General features: G+C 38.7%; 1 protein-coding gene across 5 annotated transcripts in view; it reads left to right on the top strand.

Annotated features, from left to right (window-relative positions):
* Positions 1-252: 252 nt before the first annotated feature.
* MAP3K4 (mitogen-activated protein kinase kinase kinase 4) overlaps positions 253-22,034 on the top strand; it is a 109,799-nt gene continuing 88,017 nt past the window's right edge. For 2 of the 5 annotated variants that reach the window (XM_040628028.1, XM_040628029.1), the window contains exon 1: positions 262-557. In XM_040628028.1, coding sequence (XP_040483962.1) covers positions 412-557 — 146 coding nt within the window. In that variant the 5' untranslated portion in view covers positions 262-411. Of the gene's footprint in view, positions 558-22,034 lie in introns of all 5 variants that reach the window. The other 3 variants (XM_040628031.1, XM_040628032.1, XM_040628033.1) reach the window with 2 other exon arrangements.

The raw sequence follows: 22,034 nt of genomic DNA on the forward strand, positions 1-22,034 counted from the left end.
GAGCACGGGCGCGCACAGCCCAGCGCACACGCCCCGAGAGCGAAAACAGGCGACCGCGGCAAAGCCGCGGTCCCCGGGGCAAGTGGCTCCGACGTGCCTCCCGGGCCGCCGCCTAGGTCGCCCACGCCGCCGCCCCCCGGGGCAGTTCCCCGCGCCCCTCCCTTCGTCGGCTCCGCGCCCGTCCGCTGCCGCGCCCGCAGCCGCCGCCGCCCTAGGAGGCTTGTCCCTCGCCGCCCGCCGTAGCCCGGCTCTGGCCGGTCGCCGTTTCCAAGATGGCCGCGGCGCGAGCGGCTCCTGCGGCGGGCTAGAGGCGGAGGCGGAGCCGAGTCACTCCCGCACTTCGGGGCTCCGATCCCCCGCGCCAGGCTGCAGCTTACTGCCCGCCGCGGCCATGCGAGGCCCCGTGCACGGATGAGAGAAGCCGCCGCCGCCGCCGAGCTGGTTCCCCCGCCCGCCTTCGCCGTCACCCCCGCCGCCGCCATGGAGGAGCCGCCGCCGCCGCCGCCGGGACCCGAGCCTGAGCCCGAGCCCGAGCCCGAGCGCTGCCGGGTGGCGAGGTGAGTGGGGCTGCCGCAGCGGCCCGGCGCAAAAAGCGGGTCCTGTCCTAGCCCGAGCTTGGTCGGAGGCCGAGGGGGCGTGGGGGTCTGCGCTTCCCGCCAGGTGGTGAGGGCTGCATCCAGGCTCCCGGGCCGGGCCAGAGGGGCGGGGTGCAACTCTGGGACCGAGGGCGCCGCGGCCGAATCTGCCGAGGGACCCCTGCCCGGGCACTGCGGGTCCGCCCGAGCGCTCAGCCTGCCGTCCCTCCCTGCAGCTTCACTGCCCTCCCGAACGCGGTGGGGCCGGGAGCGTTGTGGAGCTCCCCTGGTCCTGCGGGAACTGTGACCTCCCCGTCGCGAGCTTCAGACCAGGGGCCGCGCTGAAATTGCTTGCATCGTTGCTAAACGAAAATGCTACCTCTCCTCTGCCCCAATTCGAGTAAAGAAATAGACGCTCTTGAAGCAGACATGCTCTGGTGGTTTCCCTGCGTTCTCCGCCTGCCCTCCTTGTGCACCCCCTTTCCTTTGCCTGCCTTCTCTCCCGTGAGAAACTCCACTTAGTCTCTGCAAACAGACAGGTTGGTTTCTCTTTCTGAGGGTCGTTTACCGCTTTTAGCAGTAGCGTTGTGCAGATTGTTGCTCACACGTGCACATAAAGTAAAGGATTGATTTCTCTAAAACTTTGCTACCGCCTGAAGCTCTAAGATGGAACTTTGGTACCCAGAGCATTTGTTGCGTTCTGTCCCTTAGAGACTCTATTAATCAGTTTTATGTCATTTTTTTTTTCTGATTGGGAAATCAGAGTCACCATAACTAAGAATTTACCTCTTCTTATGTGCCTATGTTTGTATGTTCAAATGTCCTCTTCCCCCGTCCTTTGCATCCCAGAGTAAACTTGCAAACTGCTGCCCCCTGTCCCTTATAATGAAAATACTTGCAGAGTTCCTCTTGAATCTTACCGTCTTGCTCTGTACTTCCAGGAATAAGGCAAATAAGAGTCCTCTTTATTTTTCCTGCTTAAAAAAATTTAAAACAAATTCTGTAGCTGTAGTTAGAACTGAACACAGGAACCATATCCTTGCTTGCAGACCCAGTCAGTTCAAACAGGTTTGTTTTATTTTTATAAGCTGTGAAAAACGTCATTCTTCATTTTCCTAAATTCTGAGATACTTCTGTGAACTTTTAAGGAACAACTCCTCTAAATAATATTACATGGTGTAATGAGAATTCATTTTGTTCCTTTTGAATACATCTAGCATTTTAAAGTTTTGTCAGGTAGCTTATTGTATAAATTTGTTAGTAGATTATCTTTGAGCATTTTGACTTGTTTAAGTATTTCTGTAAAGGATAATAATAGTGAACACTTATTAACCGCTTAAAATGTGCCATTTTCTTTGCTTCCTTAATTTGTACAACTACCCTATGAGGTAGGTCCTTTTATGTCTCTTTTATGAATGAGTATAGACTGAGGCACAAAGGTTGGGTGTTTTGTCTAAGTTTTCACACCAGGTCGAGCTCAAGTCTGGCTGCACATTGCGCTCCCTTAACTACCTTGAAGAAGAGGTGTGATTTTATTACCCAAATGGGTAGGTCAGAGGTTATAAATCTGTATAACGGTACTTTGGGAAAAAAATAGATGTGAACTTTCTTAGGTAAAAGTAAAAAGGGCAGAGAGAAGTGGTAATGTGCCCGAAAAATCACTTTCTCCAACAGTAAAAAGAAACCTTGATTTTTTTCAGTCAGGTTTTTGTCTGTCTTTGTTAAAAATAGGTCAGGATAAATGGGCTTCATCCAACTTTAAGGGAACAGCAGTGTGCAGAACAAGAAGATCTTAGAAATATTTTTCTTAGCAACATTACAGTTAATTTTACAATAGCAAATCTGTAAAACAGATTACTTGACAAAGCTGTGATTTTGTCTTTTATACACACCCTCGTTGTCACCACCACTTCTTCAATCCACAGAGCTGACCTCTGACACACTTACTATAGATCATTAGTAAAAGGTGCTTTAGGGGTTCTGCACCTGTTTATTTGGATTTCTTTTATTTGTGTTTAACTATTTTAAAGAAGCTCAGTGTGCATGTTCAAAATGATAGATGCCACGTTTTAACAGTGGAGACCAATAATGTGGTGATTTATGCTACCAGGTTAACTGGTTTTGGGACAGACAGAATAAACTCTTTCTGCCGTCTTTGTTCATGTGCTTTATGTTAACGTGTCATTGATTAAGAAGGCTGCTTTAATGCCTAGGTCTTTTGTAGAATGCAGGTCTACACATGTTGGCCAGTGTACCACTGTGGCAGGTGCCAGCCCAGCACATCTGCTTGGTGCATGCTGACGTGAGAGTTATGCAATCACCAAGGAACACAGAACAGGTCGAGAGGTGATAGTACTCTATTATAGTTTTACTGCTTGTTGTCAGTCGTGGATACTTCTTGTCCTTATTTTTGATAAAGAATCATAAGGGTAGCAGTTGTTAGTGATTTAACTTAGAAGTAAACATTTCTTATAATTTCTTTTTCAGACTTCTGGGTCATTTGTAGGAGGATCCTGAGATTACAAGGAGAGTTATTAAAACTAATTTGGAACAATTTACTTCTGTGATTTCTTGAATCTGCTCTTAAAAAAACAGAACTTGGATATTAAGGCTGATAAAAGACTGCTCCTATCTGTAACTTTTCATTTAAAATTTTTATGTTAAAATAGCTTCATTGTTCTCACTTACCTTGATAAGTACATGTTACATGTACATAAAAATACCTTTTTTTAAACCAAGGTACGTTTATTTACTATTTATATAATATGGTTCTTGTAAGTTCATTTGAAAAAAGATAGGTTTCACTAGGAAAAGAGTACTTGAATATTCTGTCACTCCTAGATAATTTGATCTCTTTCTCAACTTGAATGTCCCCTTTGAGCCTACATGTTTCTGTCTTGACATTGGATGTCACCTATTCTCCCTAAGGAAATCCACCTTCTGGTGCAGCTGCAGACTGCCTGGGCAGCATCAGGCATGGGCGTGGCCTGAGACCATTACAACACGAGATCCCATTGGCGGGGCGGCTTAGTGCAGAGAAGCCCTGACCATGCAGCGGCAGTAACAAAGGGCTCCAGTGATGGCAGAAGCTTTCTCATGTTCTGAAATGGGGACAACTTGTCTCTCAAGAAGGACTTTGTGGTTCCCTTTAATTGTCATATTATTAGAAGTTGCTTCTACTTCCTTCACATGTCTTCTCTTTGTGTCTTGTAAATCTTGTTCTGAGCTCTACCTGAAATACGGGGATATGAGGTCTTGACTGCTTACTGGATACATTTGCTTTAATAACTTCCTGTTACTTAGTAATTCCTCATTCCTCAATGATTATCTTTTTACTCATAGCATTCTATTGTCTCAGCCTTCTTCTTTGACTGGGTGGTATGTATTCTTTTTAAAGACACTTGCATGTTGCCAATCAGTAGGCCATTGGAAATAGTTTCTTTAAAGGAAAATAGAAGAAATGTCAGAAAAGGAGTTTGGGCGATGACTGCTGTGGGTCTTTTTGAGCTGACATTCCCTTGACAGGATAAGATAAGCAAGGTCCAGGTCCTGTGCTTTACCTCTTCCTCAACTTTGTCTATACCTGGTAGGTGGGCCAGTGTATTCTTTTGCCTATAGAAAGCCAGAGTATAATTAAGAAATTGATTGGCGAACATAACATCAGCAAGGAAAATTAGTTGAATGATTTTAGCGACTAATGTTAACAGACCAGGAAGGTTGGCTTGCATCCCTATCCGATGTACCCCCTTCTTCTAGTATGAGAGGCGTGTGACAAAGTCTTAGGCTTTCATTTCCTTAGACTTGAGAGGCTGCTTCCCCCCCACCCTTGTCACTAACTTCCCTTCATTAGTTGGGTTATAGTGTGTTTATAATCTTCAGTCTTACTTTAATTAGGTTATGACAGACCTTGCTCTTCTGGCTATACTTTGAGGTATATTGTATCCTTGTCCCTTAAAGACATTTGTTAAACCCTCAGTGCTAGATTTTTACTAGTGGTAAGTCCCAGAAGGTCACCTAACTGTCTCCACCCACCCCATAATCCACCCTCCTGCCGCCACCCCCCCCAAAGAATCCTGTGGCATAGTTTCTGAGAAAGGTGTGGCAGAGATGTCAGTGATTGGTGCTTTCATAAAATGCTTTTTGACTCTTGTGAGTATTATGTTCAAAAAAAGATCATGATGGTATGTGGTTTTTCTGGATTTAAATAATTAAATTGAAAAAATTTAGAACCACAGTAGAATTCTTTGCAGCTATTAAAAAACCATGTTTTTAAGGGCTATTCAGTGACATGGAAAAACGCTCACGACAGAAGTCCTTCTAGAAAAGTCTTTATAGGTAAGTGGGACCTGAGTATCTAGTTTTTAAAAGATTGTCAAGTAGTTCTGATGTCTGCATGCTCACCACTGTGTTCGATGAGAGCAGATTATAAAACAGTATTTGCAGAACATGGTAGCTAAAACTTGAGATGGCTGCTCAGGTGGTATGTATTTCTCCACCAGTTATGTCTTTCCTTTGTCCTCGCTCTCCCCCATTGTCATCTCTTTCTCTGTCAGCTCTAGCTCCCTGGTTCAGGTTGGACATGTACTGTTCTTACATGTTCCTGTCTGTAGGGATGGACACTTGACCCAAGCCAGGCCATTAGGATTCTTTACTGGGATTTTTAGAATTGGAGCTGGAGGAGAGCAATGCTCTTTTTAATAACCAAAATATATATAATGTGGGAGTTCTGAGCCTGGAGCTAGCTCCCTGAAGCTGTAGTCAGGCTCATGGAGAAGTAGTTTGGTCTCAGACAGTAACATTAACCCCCAGAGAAAAGGCAGAGAGGCCAAAAGAGCTCTTTGGCCAATTTCTTTTTATGCTAGATTCACCTCCATTTTTTTCTTGATTCGATATGTGAGTTAATAGATTCTCTATTTTTGCTTAAACTCTGAATAATTTGAGTTGGGCTTCTTAATCCCAGCTAATGCTCAGTATGATCCCATTTTTAAAAAGTGTATATGCGCATAGAAAAAGGATTGAAAGGGTATGTACCAACTGTTTCCTACAATTTTTTTATAGTTAACGTATTACATGTTATTTTATAATCAAAAGCTAATTATGGAGCCGAAATTCTTACCCAGTATTTTATACTTTCAAGTGTCCTTTGAATTGTTACTAAAATTGAAACTGATGAGATTCTACATTTTATATAAAGAGAATATGCTTTCCAAATTTTAAATTAAATTATCTTAATTACGTTTTCTTTTTTCAAAGGTGTTTTTAGTCTCTGTGAACTGACTGAGCCGACTACATCGAGATGCTTTGCTTTAATTATTTAGTTCATCCTGGGTAACAGAATTTGTAGATTAGAAATAGCATCAGCAGTGACAAACAAAGGGCTTGCTTGATGATAGTCTCTCATATTTGTAGTAGTACCATTTAGAATCTATGACTGTATCTTCATCATGTATGTTATGTTAAAATGCTTTCCCCTTTTTAAGAGGCAAATGCAAAACCACTGTATTTTAAAAGGAACATTATTCCTTTGGAAAGTAGGTGTGGTAGGGACATTCTTCTGTTTCCCACAGACCTCAGACTCATGTAATGGAGTGCAGTTTGCCTTTGGATATTTATTCACTAACAGCATGGGCAAAATGAGAATTTGTTTTTTACCTGTAAGAACATTCGTTTGTCATATTTTGCAGACATCCGTAGAAGTATTCGTCTCATCGATCATGTGGATGCCAAATGTTTATGAAGTAGCAGGGAAAGCTATTAAGAATAGATTAGGCATTCTATCAAAAGCATTTCATAAGTGGATTTCATTTCAGCATAATTTCAGAAGAAATAAACCTTCTGTGGAGAAAAGTGGATACTAAGCTTTAAAGCTGATCAGATTTGATGTTTTCAGTGAAAGCCTTTTGTGCATGTGAGCAGGCCATTTGAGGATACTGCTGAACTGTAGAATGTTCTGAATAGGGCTTATTAGAGGATAGCTAGTTTAGAGATGTAAAATTAATAGAAATTGTCAACCTTTTTACTCTGTCAGTGGGAATATTTTGGAAGAAAATTTAATACATGCATTATTTTTATTGTACCATTAAAAATCCTAAAGTCTTTTTTATGTAGGAACACAAAAAGGTAGATGAAACTTGGGTTTCTATAGTTCTTATTCAAATAAGGAGTTAAGTACTTATAGTGCAAGTCTTATGGATGGTAGGATTGTTAATATTTATTTAGTCCAACCTCTCAGCCATTGCTTATAGAATTACAAGAATTGGAGCTGGAAGGGAATTTGGAGCCCTGCTCTGTATTTTAGAGATGCGTAAAGCAAGCTGGAGAGGGTGCTGCTTTCCCAAGGTCACGGCTTAGGATCCAGGTTTCCAGGCTCTTGCTTCCCTTTCTTTCGTGTCACACTGTGCTCCCCTGGTTAGGGTCCAAAGCTAAAGGTGCTCTCCAGCCACCTGACTGCCTAGCCCAGCAGCAGCTCACGTGCACGAGACTAGTTACTCGGCAGCTGTGGAATACTGTATTTTCTGGATTAAGAAGACTTTATAGGATACAGCAGTGATGAAAGATACATTTTCAGGGGAAAAAAAAAAAAAGCAACCCCCCCCCCCGAAAAATTCCCCCAAACTCATGTACATATCTTTTTTTTTTAACCCATGAAAGTTTAAGTTCACAGAATAAAGAGAAACCAGTGCTGAAACCTTTTTGTTTATCTTGCTGTTCTTTTCTGTACTCAGTCTTTAGATTAAGCAGACAGTAAGATTTTAGTTTCTGTTCTGGGGTAGTGATATTGAACTCTGGCTGTGACTGTGACCTACAGTAAGAAATAAATGTTAAAACAGTATGTGTATGTTATATAAGCGAAATAAAAATTTATCAAATGTTTGACCTTGTAATATATGATACACTCTGATAATTCTGTTCTGTCCTATTAAAAAAACTGTTCACCATGATCCATTAAATTGATTTTATTACCCACAAGTAGGTTGTGACCCTCACTTTGAAAAACATGGCTCTACCAAAACTAAAAACAGGTGCAAGTGAACTTTGTCCCTTGTCCCTTGAGATTGAGTCAGGAGAATGGCACAGTACTTATCCACTAAGGGATCATTTTGAGGAAGCTGGGCAAAGTTAGGATCTGAATATTTCTTCCTCACAAACAGCATTATTTCCTGAAGCAAGAATAAGAGTGTATTTTACCCTTGCTGCCCAGGGCCGTTCTCTTCATTGCTTATCCTTAAAACACAGGAACTGTAAAGGCGAGTTTAGAATTTAGGATTAATTTTAGAGTAAAATTGGGAATATATGAATACCTTAGACAATTTATTTTTCTTTAAAACACTGATTTCTATTTAGATTTTTTAAAATAGAGTGAGTCCTAAGGGAGGGGAAATACCCCCATTTTCCCCTGCTGTGTGTGTGTGTGTGTGTGTGTGTGTGTGTGTGTACAGAGCAATTTCAGTGCATTGACGTCTATTTTTAAGAGACGAGGACCTGGAGAGTTGTCTTTTGCCTTGCCTTCTTTACCTGTTAATTAATTGTTCCTCCTGTGCTAGGTCTTCTCTTAAGCATTCCTTAACTTCAGTCAACCTTTCCTTGACCTCGTCCTCCTCTCCCTGGGATTAAAGGAGGTCCTTTTGTTATAAGTCTGCATGGCCCTTGTACTTTGCCACCCCAGTGTGCCACGGTTTGTAATGATATATTTTTGTGTGCTTGTTTATTGTGCCTTGCCTTAGACGTTAAACTCCATGCAGACACGGACATTGTTTTGCTTATTTTTATATCCCAGTTCCTGGTACTGCATCTAATGGTTAGTAGGCTCTCAACTGATGATACCTGTTGGATGTTGGAGGCGGTGACTATATTGGTTAGAGCATGGATTTGGTATTACATTGATGGGCTTTGAATCTTACCTTTGGTTGTTAGCTGTATGCTTTTGGGATGTTATATAGCTTCTCTCAGATGCAGTTCCTCATTTGAGAAATATAATAATAGTAGCACCTACTTTCTAGGTTGTTAAGATTCAGTGAAATAATGGTACTTTTATATAAAGTACTCAGTCCAAACTAGTTATCATGGTTATAGCTCTCTTTTCTTCCTCCCTTTTTGGTTTAAAATGAAAAAAGGGGAAGCCCATTGTAATTAATTTTCTTAAAAAGCCATCACATATGCTTAGAGACTAGCTACTTTTGAAAATAGCTGCAATCATCTGCATTATTCCAGAAACATTTGTTTTTTTCTATGTCTGCAGAAGTCATAGAAGGAAAAAAAAGGATTCAGGGACCTAAGTTTTCCGGATTCTTTCTTTTGCTTCAATTACTTGATTTATTTTGCATATTATTCCTAAAGGTGTTTGGAATTCTGACTTGGCAGGTCATAAACCATGCTCCTAGAATCAGAAGTGTCACACTACCAATGGAGTGACTTGTTAGGTTAGTCGGCACAGCCCAGTCTTTTTCTTTGGGAGTTCTTTGTAGTTGTTTATTTAACTTGACATGTCTTTATAACTTTGGTCAATACTGTTCATTTTTTAAAATGTTGCATGCTATATTTAAGAGTAATATTTTTCAGATTGATCTAGCTGCTGCCTCAGAAAAGCAAATAAAATTTGATCAATAGAGCCAACTTAATCATCTAGAAATCGCTCAGATTATAAAAGCAATACATGTCTACTATAGATAAATCTGAAAAAGAAGAAAATAACTAACCATAATCTTAAATATAGTTACCATTAACATTTTGGCATATTTATATCCCGGGTTTATCTATGTTTGTGATGTGTGTGTGTGCATATGTATATTCATATATATTTATATGCACGCACACACACATATGCACACACACATGTATATATATATGTGTATATATACATTTTTTTATCTATACAGTTTATCTTCAAAAGCTACCGTATCATAAGCACCTTTCTATGGTGTGAACATAATTTAGTGACAAACAGTATTCCTCTTAATATATATACCATAATTGAACTAATTGTTCTTGAATTCTTTTAAAATACACATTTCCCCTCCTTATTAATGACTCGATAAAAATCTTTACGTAAACTTTTCAGTCTTTTAGATTATTTCTTTAATATAGATTACTAGGTCATAAGATATTTCGAGTTTTAAGACTGTTGATACGTTGTGACATCTCTTTTTAGAAGGTACTAAGTTGTTTTACCCATACTAATGTGAAAGACGAAAATGCACTGGATAATCTCAGTTATAAAAGCACAGTCTACTAAATTGTTATGAGTTACAGATAGGTTAAGAGAAAAGAGAAAGAGATTCCTTATATATTCAGAAAATAAAACATGAGTACAGCAGCAGTATTCCAAACAAAACCCACAGTCATCCTTCATCAGAGCATTTGGTCCTAGGCAATTCTGGTTCTGTTCGATGTTCAGTTAGCAGTTTTATGAATCCTCCTTCTTGACTAGGGTTTGAGAAATCCTGACTCAGCCCACTGGTATGGTCTCTGAGTTGTTTGAACATGCTAGCCGAAGCCTATACCCAAAAGTACCTGGCATCGTCCTTTTCCCCAGGCTTTGGGACAGCCTGTCTCTGTGGAAGATGGGCACACTAGCCTAGGGATGATCGCAAGTGTGCTTTCAGGAAAACAGCAGAGTAAAACAAAAGCCTACCTGTAGGTGATGGAAAATGTCAAGTGACTCTGGTTAATTTACTACTGCTAATTTTCAAAAGTGTAAGATCCAGTAGGGATTCATGATAAGATTAAGGCATTTGATAAAATTTGGGTGTTTTTGTGACATGCAAAACAAGATAAAAGTCAGTCCAAAAATCTTTAAACAAAATATTTATAAACATAATAATTAACTGTCAAGAAAGAGTGCATATTGGGGCGCCTGGGTGGCTCAGTCCATAAGTGTCTGCCTTCCGCTCAGGTCATGATCCCAGGGTCCTGGGATCGATTGTCCCATCGGGCTCCCTGCTCAGCAGGAAGCCTGCTTCTACCTCTCCCACTCCCCCTGGTGGTGTTCACTCTCTCTCTGTGTCTCTCTCTCTGTCCAATAAATAAATAAAATCTTAAAAAAAAGAGTGGATATTGTGTCTAATTTATGAAAATGGAGAACACATAACCTTTATAGAGAAAAAAGGTCTTCAGATATAACATACAATAGTCTTGATATAATATGCCAACAATATACCAGACACATAGTTAGAATATACCAAGAATATATCAAGAATATCAAGTAAAGAGATAGTCTGTAAATCTGGAATAGGTCTTAAACATCTGTGTATGTATAAAACTCCATAGGCAAGTGATACCAACTTCCATTTGAGAAACACTGGCCTAGAAGATCCTAGATTCAAATTAAAGCAGTTGTGACTAAGTGAACAATAGAGAAAACATAACTGACTTAGTCCGGAGAATGTGGCTGTTGTTTAATATCCAGCAGGGTAGCCCTAGCACCCTGATAAACAGAAATGTGTCATGGACAGTTCTATAGGAACTTCTCATACAGCAAACCATTTTTGAAATATGTATGACATGTCAACCAAGACAAATTAAACCTAAGCATCTTCTCTGATTTAGTAACTCACCAATAGTAACACATCAGATGAGTCTATTCTAGCCCCTCCCCTTTTACAAGATGAAAAAACAAATCCTTTGTGATTTTCCAAGGCCCCTGTGGCAAATCTCAAAGACAGTTTTAGGTGTAAACAAAATAACATTTAGGGTTTAATTTTGGGAAGACAAGTATCAAAAGTTGTCAGGAGTTTTGAACACTTTAGTTAAGATAGGATTATGGATTTCCAAGAAGTGATGCTTGAAATATATATTTGACCAAAGTGACAATAAAGATTTTAAAAGTAAACATAAGGGGCAGCATGGTTGTAAAGGACCTTTCCTGCACACGAAACTTTAGCTTTCAGGCAATTCAGGCAGTGTGGGAACGTTCATTGATGGAGAATGACTCAAAGAGGAGAGAGAAAAGTTGTTTGATGAAACATGGAGCTCAAGGAGGAAGATAGAGGTGGGTCTTATTTCCTTATGCAAGGGTGTGGTGGCCCTTCAGGTTAGCCATTTCTTGGAAAACAAAAGGGTGGGGGCTTCTTACTCTTTGCTCTCATCCAGGAGCACAGGGCTCAGCTGAGATTGAACAGTTATCACAAGTGATGTGTGTAAGTGCCCAGCCCACTGTTGTGTTTTGTTTATAACATTGAGTATTTTCATTTGCACTGAATAGTTAGAAGTAATTTATTTAATTGTGAGTATCTGGACATAATTTTTATAGGCTCTGAAAAATGCTAAAGAAAGTTTTTTCTCTTTTTAAAAAATTGCTTTGGTTCATATTTGTTTTGGTGCTTCGCTCTTGAATAGACTTCATTTTTAGTTGCGTAATGTTTATTTAACTTCTTGAGATGAACTTTTAAAGAGTAGTATTTCATCAAATACAGGATGCCCTTGATTGTAAGATGCACTATAATTTTATATATCATGGAGGAAAAAATACTGCAATTGAACTATGACACAGTGCATTTTATATCTGTTGTAGGAAGCAGCGTAATATCAGAGATGTTAAAGTGTGGATGAATGTATGTTTTAAAGTCAGTGAAATAGGAGGAGGTCTCGACTCCTGCAGTTTTTTAAAAAAAGGTATTTATGTATTTATTTATAAGAGAGAGAGCTCAAGTGGGGGCGGACAGAAGGAGAGAACCTCAAGCCGACTCTGCACTGAGTGCCAAGCCTGATGGGCTGGATCCCACGACCTGGAGATCATCGAAATCCAGAGTCGGTTGCTTCACCAACTGAGCCACCCAGGCACCCGACTCCTGCTATTTTTAAACTTAATGTGATATATATGGTAGTATATATACAGAAGAAGCTGGCTTCTACGAGATCCTGATAAATTCACGAAGAATAAAAAGAAAGTGGGATGTAGTGGTTTTTATTACGTAAAAGTTGGCACAATCTCTGTCTCCCAGTAGGAACCTTTGTTGTGTAGCAAGCTCTGTGCTGACTCCCATTGAATGTTTTCTGATGTTTCTATTCCAGGAAGCTGTTTGTGATCTTAATTAATTTAACCAGTCCTTTGTTGGACTTTTAGGTTGTTTCCATTTCTTTTGCTCTTATAAACAACTGTGTAAGAATGTTCATTCCTTTTAGCTTAATCTTTATGTATATCCAGGATGTTTCATTAGGATAAAATTCTGAAAATGTGATTGCTATGAGAGAGTATGCATAGATATATATTTAGTTCTAGTTTGCTATCCTTTAAGTACAGAATTTTACACAGTGAATTCATTATAATGGAGGCAACTGTACAGGCTTTTGCAGAACTTGATAATATAAGGATGGAGGAGAGGAGTTGATCAATTAGGTAAGACCTAGTAAGTGCCTCAGGTTGTTTTGTTTTAAATTTTTGTGTAATATTTCTTGTATAATGTCACACAGATATTTGTGTGTATATGCAATGTATAGCCTGATAGATTGTCCGAAAGTGAAGGTGCCCTAATAGAGCTCACCTGTGTGGGGAAGCAGACCAGGAGTGGCATCCTGGAAATCCTCTCTTGCCCCCACGCAGCCACTTTTCTCTGTCTTCTCATTACCCGACTCCTACTCATATGTTATAGCTTTCATGCAGTATGATGTTGGTGAGATTCATCTGTGTTGTTTGTTTTGGGCAGTAGTGGTTCTTTTATTCTTGTCGTAAGATGTTCCGTGTGGATGTATCACAGTGTATTCATTCAGTGTTTTTTTTAACCATAGTACCCATTTTTAAGTGTACAGTTCAATAGTGTTTTAAGTACATTCGCTCAACTCACCCTGCTGTGCATCAGGTCTCTAGAACTCTTCATCTTGTAAAAGTGAGACTGTGTGCTCATAAAGTAACTACTCCCCATCCCCCCTCCTTCCAGCCCCTGGTGAGCCCCATGCTACTTTCTAGTCTCTTTGTCTATTCTAGGCACCTCATGTAAGTGGAATCATACAGTATTTGTCTTTTCGTGACTGGTTTATTTTACTTAGCGGAATGTCCTCAAGCTTCATCTCTGCTGTGGCATGGCAGAATTTCCTTTTTAAGGCCAAATAATATTCCATTGTATGTGTATACCACATTTTGTTTATCCATTCATCTGTCCATGAACACTTGGGTTGTTTCCATCTTTCGAAGTTTGTATAATTTTAGAGATCTTTGATTTATATTGCCAAATGCTCTTCAGGAAATTTGTGTTAATTTTCACCAGGAACCATGTGAGTTTTTTCTTGCCATTACAATGATAATTTTTAAGTCTTTGGTGAGGTTGAACACTTTTTTTTTTTTTTTTAAGATTTCATGTATTTATTTTAGAAAGAGTGAGTGAGCATGAGTGGGCGGAGGGGGTAAAAGGGGAGGGAGAAGGACAAGCAGACTCTTTGCTCAGTGCAGAGCCTGATGTGGGGCTTGAACCCACGACCCTGAGATCATGACCTGAGCAGAAACCAAGAGTGGGATGCTTAACAGAGCCACCCAGGCACCCCTGAACTGTCTTATATCAATTGGTTACTTATATTCCTGTTGTGTTTTAAAAAATTGTTTATTTATCTTTCTTCTTGACTGTGAATTACTTGAGGGTAGTAGCTATCATCTTAGACCTTCTTTTTATTCCTGAAGTGCCTAGTACTATGTCTTCTGCATGAGATGCCCAGGATGTGTTTGGTAGATGAATGAATACATTTGTATGTGGATGTATTGGGACCTCATAAGACTGTATCTTTATAGTACTTTTTGGTTTGTTATGACCCGTTTTAAAAACATTTCTTAAAGTAGTTGCATAGTAACAGTTTCAAGTAGTATTTAATAACTAGACTCAAGTAACATTTGATTAGAAATTATCTTTATTTTAGGCTTTTTTTTTACATGTTTCTTAGGTTAAACCAATATATATTTTTTTCCTTAAATAGGCAGTAAAAAGTTCACTTTAATTTTTTTTTTAAGAGAGAAAGAGAGAGGGGCAGATGGGGAGGGAGAGAGAATCTCAAGCAAGCTCCATGCCCCCCACGGAGCCCAAGGAGGGGCTCAATTTCATGACCTGGAGTTCATGATCTGAGCTGAAATCAAGAGTTGGACTGCTTAACCGACTGAGCCACCCAAGTACCCCTAAAAAGTTCACTTCAAAAAAAAGTCATTTTGATCCATTAAATTTCTTTTTCCTACTTAGTCCATAGTCCATCTAAGTTAATTGTGTAATTGCCTACCCCTTTATTTTCTTTTAAGTAGAGTAGATAAGCTTGAGAATACTATTGAGCCTAGGTTTAGGATTGTATCACTAACCACTTGGCTGTATTCACTGTCATTAACCCTTGTTAAGTACTCAACCACTAACAGTTTAATTATTTGGAAAGATTAAGAAAGAATGTGTCTGATAGGAAGCATTTTATGCAACTTTGAATTCTTTGCTCTGGAACTTTTAAATTATATGCATTGAAGGCTGTGAGGTTGTTCTTCAGTTTGCCTTTGATTATGCTTTTTTGTGCCTCTTATTACTTGTGTGTTTGGAGCTGGTGATCATCAGAGGATCCTAAAGCAGCCGCCAGAGTGAGAACTCTAACACTGGTGCTTTTGCTTAGACACTTCCTAGGTGTGTGATTCTAGGAGTGGCTGCAGGGAGTGGGTAAATGAGAAGAACCCCAAGGAGAAGGATGAGAGCTTGGCAGCGAGAGACAGAGATGCAAAGAAGGGAGGTGAGGTGGGTAGAAACATGCTTCCTGACTCACAGTAGCAGTCCTTGGCCTGACAGACTTATAGAAGGAAAATCTTATGAAGAATTATAAAGTAAAATGCTTTTAAGGAAAGTTTCTTTGGCAGCATATCTCAAATAAACTCCTTTAATGAGAGGTTCCCAGACAGGTGCGCAAGTTATCAGCCTGCAGTGAATTGATAAAATGACAGGGTAGTGATTTTTTTCTGTAAAATTAAACTCATTTTCCGGGGCTAAATTTTATGTTTTGGAGATGATGGCAGCAATAGATTTTATGTATTTTCCGTATCTTTCCTTGGCAAAGCAAAACGATGGCAGCCCGTCATTGGTTGCCTTTCAACACCCCCTCCACTGTCCCCAGTCACACACTTAATTTTGGAAATCATGTCTTAAACTAAAATAATGTAGAAATTGTTTGATTACACTCACGTATCTAATGAAGTAGGATGTCAGAAGTAAATTGGGGAAGTACTTCCGAAAGCATCAGAAACATTTGCCATGAAGTTCGACTTCAGAGCTGACTTTTTACTTTGTAAAAGAAGCACTTGGCTCTTTGAATATCCAGGTGTTATTTAGCAGAAAACCAAAAGGAGTATGTATGTATTGAGGAACGCTTACTAAAAAGGGAGCCTCGGTAGCTTGAGTCTGTGAATGAAATTTAAAAACTCCACCTTAACTGTAGTGACTAGTAGTCAGTAGTACTGTGTGGGTTCATCCCATCTTAAACATCCCATCTTGTACCGTATTTTCATTTCCCTTGAGACTGGCTCATAACTGAAGTACCTACCAGGTGTCAGGCAGGCGTAGGCCAGGCCATGGGACTGCAGTGGTGGATAAAATTAAGACATGACTTGGTTTAGTGACCAGGCCCTCTAGGGCCTTCATTAGGCCCAGAAAGTTTTGAGTTGGAGATATCCCTACCTGCAGATTTAGCTAGAATTAGGGAGACCACAAGTTTCAGTTAAATCACATTTGTGGAGACCTTGCACCCCACACAAATTTGCCATTCATCATCAGTAGCCAAATTTCAGGCTTAAGCTGGAGGTTCGGGCCAAATAGACCTCCTGAACCCCTTGCCTCTTAGAATTTAGAATCTCCATTCACACTGACCATCTTCCCAGTTCCCGAATATTCTGTGTTCTTCCTCAGCTTCCTGTCTTTGCCTATATTGGTTCCTGTGTGTCAGCTGCTAGTTCCCCTCTTTTCGATTAGAGTCATTTCAAAAGGCACCCATCTTGTTGATATACCCATATTCCCCAGGCAGGTAATCCTTTTATTACACATAAGCATAATGTAAAACATGCCTTGCCTTCAAGGAATTTATAATCTCGTTAAAGAGAACAGATAAGGTAATGGATATTTGATAATTCATAGTCTGGTGCAGAAATGGTAATAAATTTACGTCTGTCATCTACTTGTGTGCCATCATTCAAATGGTGTAACATGTTCTATATAACGATTACGACAAGATTGTAAAATAGATATGTGTTTTTCAGATGAGGAAAATGAGGCTTTAAGAGCCATACTAGTTCAGAATACCTGGATTCAGGCTTCATCCGTATTTGTTGTCCTTCAGAGTCTGTGGTTCTCTATTTTATGTATTACCTCCGTAGGCATAACTGTGAGAGGGCATGGGGAAGGTTCTCAACAGTAGTTCGTAATAGCAATAAGAGATTTCACAAGGATGATTAATTGCCAAGTAAATTATGCGGGAGTGGGAAGAGGGCTTTTTAGGCTGAGATGGGCATGTTATGTTATCTGAATGTATTGTGAACATTTGCCATATCAGTAAAAATATTAAAATAGCATTTTTAAATGGCTCCATCATACTCCCTTTTGCGGTTATACCATAAACTATTTACATAATTACCAGTTTCTTCATGTTTTAGATAACACTGCAGTGAATCTCTTAGTACACAACTCTGCTCTTCTGGGTGCTCTTATAAAATTATTTTCTGAATGTAGAATTCAGGAGTTAGGACACTTTTAAGAGTTTCAATATGTGTTGTTAAACATTTGCTTCTGGAAAGATTGTACAAATGTACAGTGTACAATAGGCCACAAGTAGTGCTTACCATACTGTTCTCTTTGTAGCTTTGAGTATTACAAAAAATCTTTGCTAATTTGATAGGCCAGAAAAGGTTATCTTAATTTGAGTGGCTGGTTGCTAGTGTAGGTGGAACTGTTTCCATGTTTTATTGCTATTTAAATTTATTTTGTGAATTATCTTTTTGCATTCTTTGCTTATTTTCTTTTGGTGTCTTAGTGTTTTTCATGCCAGATTTAATGAGCCATTTATAAATTAAGGACAATGTGTTTTTATCCATTTTATCTTTGAATATGGCTTAGTTTTTTTTTTTTAATATAGAAGTTTTAGATATTCACATGGTTAAATCTTTTCATTTAAATTTTCTTCCATTTCTTAAAGCTAGAACGTCCAACATATGCAATTAAGGGAAAATAATTTCAGATCCATTTTCTGGAAAAATACCATAAAATATCATTTTCTGTAATATTTTATGGAAAAATACCACAGCTTACGTATACTGTAGGCTGTAAAGGAGCTTATAATGTGAACTTTATGTGTTTTTGCATTATTATAAATCTTATTCCAGTAGTAGCTGTGCACATAGTAGGTTCTGAGTAATTATCTGTTGGTGGAATGAATAAGAGTGAATTCAATGAATTATCTCTGACATGACTTTAATAATTTTGCTGGTTCTTGGCACTTTTGCCCTTGGATTCTCTGTATGCTCTTATTTTCTGAGAATTAGTGAACTAATAAAGGACAAAGGAGTGCCCTTTCTTTTAGGCTTCTTAAATAAGATTTCTACTGCTTTTTGCCTCACTGGCACTACATCTTACATGCCTGGTAAGAGCTTTGTTCCTGGAAATGGTATTTGAGTGCGAGTTAGTGTAGAACCTGTCATAAAATCCCTGTTTCCCCTTGTTTTAGGGAGAAACGGGCTTGCCTTCCTTTCAGATCCTGCTAGTTTGCTAGTCCTGTTACATTTTTTTCCCCAGAATTTGAATAGGTGACTAAAGTGAGTTAATTTGGTTATGTGGAGATCTGTACCGTACACTTTTCCAAATGTATTGCTATTCACAATTTCTTCAAGTAATGAACAGGTGAGTCAGCTCTTTCTGCCCATGGGTCCTGTCCCGGTGCTTTAATAAAACCACCTTAAAAAACAAACAAACAAACAAACAAACAAACAAAAAAAAAAACAGGTGAGATAGCCTTTCTTTGTATTAAGGTGCTGGAAGGTTGTACTAACCTTAAAGTATATGTATTTGAATTCCCGACTATCAGAAGCATTGTATCTCTAAGTTACCAGAAAGTACTCTAACCAGGATTGGAATTTACATGGAGCATAAGAGAACTATAGGAGTAGGGATCTTGCTTTTATTGTTTTTTTAAAAACCAGCTTTATGCACATCAGGAAGTCTCTGGTTCACATTCATGTGTCGCCCAGCAAGAACCAAAAAAACCAACAGAAGAGATAAAGTAGCTTTATTAAGGTATAATTCAGATACCATACAATTCACCCATTTGAAGTGTCCAGATCAGTTGGTTTAAATACATTCACAGTTTAATAAATCTGTGAATGTATATGTAACCACTACCACAGTGAATTTTAGAGCATTTGAATCACCTCAAAAAGAAACCCTATACCCTTTAGCTGTTGCCACCTTTAAATCCTCATGCCTCCTAATCCCAAGTAACCATTAATCTGCTTTCTGTCTCTGTATATTTGCCTGTTCTGAACATTTTATATAAATTGAATGATACAAGATGTGGTCTTTTGTGACTGACTGCTTTCATGTAGCGTCATGTTTTCAAGTTTCAACTGTGTTGTACCATGTAGCAGTCTTAATTCCTTTATATGGCTGAATAATATTCCTTTAATGGATGTACTACATTTTGTTTATCCATTCATCATTTGCTAGACTTTGAGTTGTTTCCACCTTTTGGCAATTATGAATAATGCTGCCATAGACACTTATGCACAAGTGTTTGTGTGGACACACGTTTTGGTTTTTCTTGGATATATACCTAGGATTGGAAATTCTCCATTGTATGTTTTCCAGTGTGACCGCACCATTTGACATTCCCACCAGCAGTGTATGAGAGTTCTGATTTCTTCACATGCTTGCCCACACTTGTAATTATCTACCTTGTTGGTTATAACCATCCTTACGGGTCTCAAGTGTTATCTTATAGTTTTGATTTGCATTTTCCTAATGGTGGTGAGCGTCTTTTCAGATGCTTGTTAGCCACTTACATATCTTCTTTGGAGAAGTGTCCATTAAGATCCTTTCTCCATTTTTAAATTAGGTTATCTGTCTTTTTTTATTTTTTAAAGTTTTTTTTTTTTAATTTATTCATTTGAGACAGAGAGAGAGAGCGAGAGAGAGTGCGTGCATGAGCAGGGGAGAGGAGGAGAGTGAGAAGCAGACTCCCTGCTGAGCTGGGAGCCCGATGCAGGGCTGGATCCTAGGACCTGGAGATCATGGCCTGAGCATAAGGCAGATGCTTAATGATCTGAGCCACCCAGGCACGCCGGGTTATCTGTCTTTTTATTATTGGGTTGTAAGAGTTCTTTGTATATTCTTGATATGTCCCTTATCAGATATATGATTTGCAAATATTTTCTCTCATTCTGTGGGTTGTCTTTTTCACTTTCTTGATAGTGTCCTTTGATGCACAAACATTTTAAATTTTGATGAAGTCTAACTTATTTTATTTTGTCCTTTGTTGCTCATGCTTTTGAGTTACATCTAAGAAACCATTGCCAAATCTGAGTTCCTACAGATTTACCCCTGTTTTTGCTTAAGAGTTTTATAGTTTAGCTGTTACATTTAGGTCTGATCCACTTTGAATTGATTTTTGTATGTAATGTGAGTTAAGGGTCCAACGTCATTCTTTTGTGTGTGGCTACCTGGTTATGCCAGCATCATTTGCTGAAAAGACTCTTTCTTTCCTCATTGCATAGTCTAGGCACATTGTCAAAAATCAGTTGACCATAGGGGTAGGTTTATATCTGGACTCTCAGTTCTGTTCCATTGATCTATGTAACTGTCATATGCCACAACCACACTGTCTTGATTACTGTTAACTTTTGTAGTAATTGCAACAGGAAATCAGGAAGGTGAGTCTTCCAACTTTAGTCTTTTCTACGATTGTTTTGGTTATCTTAATCTTTTAAACCCCTTGTATCCCTGTGCCTAGAATAGTGTTTAGAATATAGTAACTTTTGGGGCACCTGGGTGGCACAGCGGTTAAGCGTCTGCCTTTGGCTCAGGGCGTGATCCCAGTGTTGTGGGATCGAGCCCCACATCAGGCTCTTCCGCTATGAGCCTGCTTCTTCCTCTCCCACTCCCCCTGCTTGTGTTCCCTCTCTCGCTGGCTGTCTCTATCTCTGTCGAATAAATAAATAAATAAAATCTTAAAAAAAAAAAGAATATAGTAACTTTTAGTAAGTATTTATTGCAGGGATGGTTTAAAGTAACTAATTCAGCTTCAATTTAAGTGGTGAATTGATATCTCTAAAAATAATTTTCCAACTGTAGCTAATACATTTTCAGTGTATTTTATGAAATACCTCAGTTCCTTATTATTTCTGTCTCTGTTAAGAAAAGTTTCTAGTAATGAAATAAATATATCATGGGAGTATGCAGCTTTATTAAAGGTCCTGTATGCATTGAGAAAAGAATCCTGGATGAGGAAAAAAAACATCAACAAAGGTTTTAGTGATTAACCAACACAATATTAAGCTAGGAAGAAGTATTGAGACTCAATATGCTTAAAATTATTCTTGCAGATTTGTATACTTAAATAGAAGCTTTCAGGAATTAAGTGGCTTCTTGTCTTAATTAATATATTAGAAATTTTGTTTGGTTGATTCTAGCTAAGTCACACAAATTTAGTGGCATTTTGTTTCTATTAATGATTTTTTTTCCCTCAGCAGGAGAATTTAGAGTAATAGAACTACTTATAGTTTTTCTGATGAACGCACATGAGGAACTGCCAAAAATGCTGTGTATTGGTTTGGTATTCTGGTACCATCTATAGTTGAGAAGTATGTAATTTTTGATAGATTTGTATATTAAGTGATACCAGTTTTATCTGTTAGATCTTTGTTATTCCTTTTTAAAAATTAGGTCTACAAAGAATCTTTCTGGATTTATGTAAATTATAGAAACTGGGACCCAGAGTGTTTTAATTGCTACAAAGTAAATGGGTTGGATTTGATTATTTGTAAATGTTTTAACCTCTAAAACGATATGATGTTTGCCTTCATATATTAATTTATTTTTGTTTGTAAACAAAATTTTCCCTCTTCTTTGTTTCCTCAAGTAACTGCTATATGATAAAATCTATCATAAAATACTTAGGTACATTATGGCGTTAGTCTCTTTCAAAGTCAAGTATTGCTTTTCCTTATATATATTATAGAGTAGATAGTGTATCATTTCGTTATAACACTAAAAAAATCCACAGAGCAATTTTTAAATTAAAAATTTATAAATATATTTATTGCCTTTTAGTGGTATATAATAAACTATTTTTGTCGTATTTCGAATAAACTTAAATATGGAACAAGTGTTTTCTGACATTGGACTAAAACTGTACCCAATTGTCATCCCTGAGACAAGGGAAACAAATGAAGTGAGCCCTATAATTACCTTAATTTTCTGTCTACAAGTTGTTCCAGAGTGTGGTGCAAGCAGGGAAATCCCAGGCAAAGCAGAGTGGTCTTGA

This window comes from Ursus maritimus, unplaced genomic scaffold (genome assembly GCF_017311325.1).
Source record: "Ursus maritimus isolate PB19 unplaced genomic scaffold, ASM1731132v1 scaffold_13, whole genome shotgun sequence".
NCBI classification, from domain to species: Eukaryota; Metazoa; Chordata; class Mammalia; order Carnivora; family Ursidae; genus Ursus; species Ursus maritimus.